The 3,014-nt window shown below is 30.6% G+C and overlaps 1 protein-coding gene across 1 annotated transcript; it reads right to left on the bottom strand.

Moving 5' to 3' along the window:
• Positions 1–1,956: 1,956 nt before the first annotated feature.
• LOC143607668 (uncharacterized) lies at positions 1,957–2,744 on the bottom strand. The gene is made up of 4 exons (XM_077083033.1): positions 2,614–2,744; positions 2,383–2,525; positions 2,202–2,292; positions 1,957–2,101 (listed from the first exon to the last, which is right to left on the bottom strand). Exons 1-4 carry the CDS (start codon positions 2,631–2,633, stop codon positions 1,957–1,959), a joined length of 399 nt encoding a protein of 132 aa, XP_076939148.1. The 5' UTR covers positions 2,634–2,744.
• Positions 2,745–3,014: the final 270 nt, after the last annotated feature.

Genomic DNA, 3,014 nt, shown 5'->3' with positions numbered 1-3,014 from the left:
TGATTAAATTTGTTTTTTTTGTTGTTTTAGGTTTTATTTTATTTCATTTATTTTAATTTTTACTTCTTGATTACTCTTGTCGAAACAAATGTGTTAAGAAATCGTTTTGAAATTTTTCAGCTCATGAAATCTGATATCGGTTATTGTGTTATAGTTGGTTTAGCTGGTATGATCTCATTTCAAGTCTTTTCAAGAAAATCATTAAAAAAACAGAAAAAAAATAAAAATTACAAAAATATGTTTGTCTTATTTTGTTTTATTTAATTGTTTTCAAAAATATTTTGGTTGATCTTTCTATCAAAGTTGATTGTTCTTTCAAGACTGATTTCTTGCAACGGAAGCATATGAAGTATCTGATATTCAAATTGGATGATGCTATCAAAAATGGGGAGATGGTAGAGTATTGGATGCAGATACTGAAGTTGCTGATCATGTTCAAGTAAAGATTCTGAAGATCTTGAAAGCATCAGTCTAAATGCAAGATTGTTGGGTCATAAATTGGTTAGAATGACGCATATCAAAGGGCCACGACATGATCAAGACTAAAGTAATGTAAACGAAGACGAGTTGAAGAATTGCATTGGTGTGATACTGAAATCCCTATGAATTTCGGTTAGGCTAGATTGAATTGAAATAAACAAGAACGAAGATACAAACCAAGGGGGAGATTGTTGGGTGCATATTTGGTGGTTTGTACTTAGTTATATGTTTATTGGGTTTCGTATTGGGCTAACAATGTAAACCGAGATCACTTGGGATTTCGGTGAGCTTTGGGCTTTACTTTGGGCTTGATTGTTGGTTTCCCTATAAATAGAACATCTTGTATAGGGTTTTAGGTGGTTCACATTGAGAGAAACTGAAAATCAGTAAGAGCCACCATCTAGAGAGCATAAGATTTTGTGTGAATCGGTTTATGTATTAGACGATTTATTGTTAATAAAATCGTATGCATTGAAACCATATTATATTGTGTTCATCTTGTTCTTCATTTATATTGTTCTTGAATCACCACGTTAACTAGATTCCACATATTTGACGTGTTTAGGTTGATATCATATTGTAGTGATCCAGATTCGGGACTTACATAGAATCTGATTGCTGATAAGACAAAAATGGAATATCAACATATGTCAGTTGAAATAATTATGAAATATAATAAAATTAAAAAATATTTAAGATTATGTTATTACCAAACGAACATCAAGCCTTTTGTGTAACTCTGTGATAATATTGGTGTCATCAGTAAGCTTGTTTATACCATAGTCCTCGACATTGTTCCTGAAGTTGAAATCAGCCAAATCTACCTTAAAAGCGAATCTCTTTTCTAAGATTGAATCCAATTCAGCAGGGAGTCCACCATTTTCCACCTTATTCTGTAATAAAATTAGACGACAAAGAAACAAATATAATATTAATCATTGTTAAACTTACCATATCTTATATGGATGAATGTTACAATTAAAAAAGTATTTTACTTGTAAACAAACATCATTTTGAGAATCAATCAATTCTTTAGCTGTTTTCTTAGTCAACATTTTAGCATCTCTATCAAAAAGAGTCAACGACACAACTCCAGTGGAATCCTGCACCCTTATTTTGATCTTGAACCTAAAAAAGTGTATAAATAGGTAAATTGAAAGAAAAACATATACTTTTACAATGCACTAATTAGACATTATTGTATTGAATCGAATAAATACCTAAGTGTAGGAATAACACCTAAAACGTTGCATCTTACTGTCTTGCATTCATACTCCTTTCCACCTTCACCATTATTTTCCATGAGCTTACGGCTACAAATATTACACCCAATGTAATACCATTCCGTATCTGGGCAGATTGCCTTAATTGTACCAAGGATAATGATACTTTTAGGCTGCATTATAGTACAACACGACTTAATAAATATTCAATTAGTTTTTAAAGATAATTATGATAAAATAAAGATTGTAATAATTAACTTACAGATATAATGGTACAAATATCACCGATGTTAAAAAAATCTGTTGCTCTAAAAAACTCATTATCAACAGATGACAGCATCTTCACCGGAATCGGTTTACGAACAGAAACATCATTGGCATTTAGCAGATCCACCAAACTACAAAATTAAATATTTAATGAATTTAGGAATAAGTAATATATTATGAAATTTACAAACTTAATACATAAATAAAAACAATATTGGTTTAATAGTATACCTGTTTTTGTATTCTTCAATCTCAAATAAATAGTCGTTTATAAAGAAACGGCTAACATTAGATCCAAAAGAATTCGACACATAAACTTTCTCTAAAAAAAGGAAAATTATAAAACGACACATTAGTTTAACTTAGTGACATGTTAAAACACAAGAAAGTTAAAAACAGTAGACATAGTTACCTTTACCATCAGAACCGGTGTAATACTTAACCCTACCAAACTGAAGTATAACTATCGCATGGCCTTCATTAAAATGTTCAATTACATATTTGGAGAGCTCAGAAACATAATGATCCCATAGTGTGAGATACACACAGTTTCCACTGAAATTACAGAAGCGTTACAAACAGTCATAAGTATAAAGTTTATTAACCTAAATATGTAATCAAATGTTAGGTGTAATAGTAATACCGTAAATCACATATCTCCATTGTACGCTTGTTTTTGTCCTTCACGTTTGAAGCATTGCTCTTGAACACATGAACCACGTGACCAATAATATCTAACACAAAGAAAAATAAATAAATAATTTATTAACAGATTTAATGGAAATCTAAGACTAAAATTATAAATCTATTTATTTGGATGTCAAAAAATTATTTTATACCAACTGTCTATTTCAAAGAAATATCTTTATTGATTAGTGATTCAAAAGATATCATCTTAAAACCAAACAGTCGACCATCAAACTCCTGACATGAATTCACATGTGTGTTTGGTCCCAACACCAATTTGTTGGGACAGTCAATCACACGGTAGTTCGATCCATTTAAACCAACGCGCGGATTAACTATAGTCAGAGTTGAGCTTTC

Source organism: Bidens hawaiensis, unplaced genomic scaffold (assembly GCF_021521415.1).
Source record: "Bidens hawaiensis isolate Kalapana, Puna unplaced genomic scaffold, B.hawaiensis_p1.1 tig00084762_1, whole genome shotgun sequence".
NCBI classification, from domain to species: domain Eukaryota; kingdom Viridiplantae; phylum Streptophyta; class Magnoliopsida; order Asterales; family Asteraceae; genus Bidens; species Bidens hawaiensis.
Note: the sequence above shows the minus strand (reverse complement) of the source record. Positions and strands in the feature narration are given on the sequence as shown.

What these genes read in the sequence shown, in the direction of transcription:
- LOC143607668 (XM_077083033.1), bottom strand. Translation starts at nt 2,633, where the DNA reads ATGGAGATATGTGATTTACG. An exon ending in CACCGGTTCTGATGGTAAAG is followed by an intron (nt 2,293 to 2,382) that starts GTAACTATGTCT and finishes TCCTTTTTTTAG; the next exon opens with AGAAAGTTTATGTGTCGAAT. An exon ending in ATTGAAGAATACAAAAACAG is followed by an intron (nt 2,102 to 2,201) that starts GTATACTATTAA and finishes TTAATTTTGTAG; the next exon opens with TTTGGTGGATCTGCTAAATG.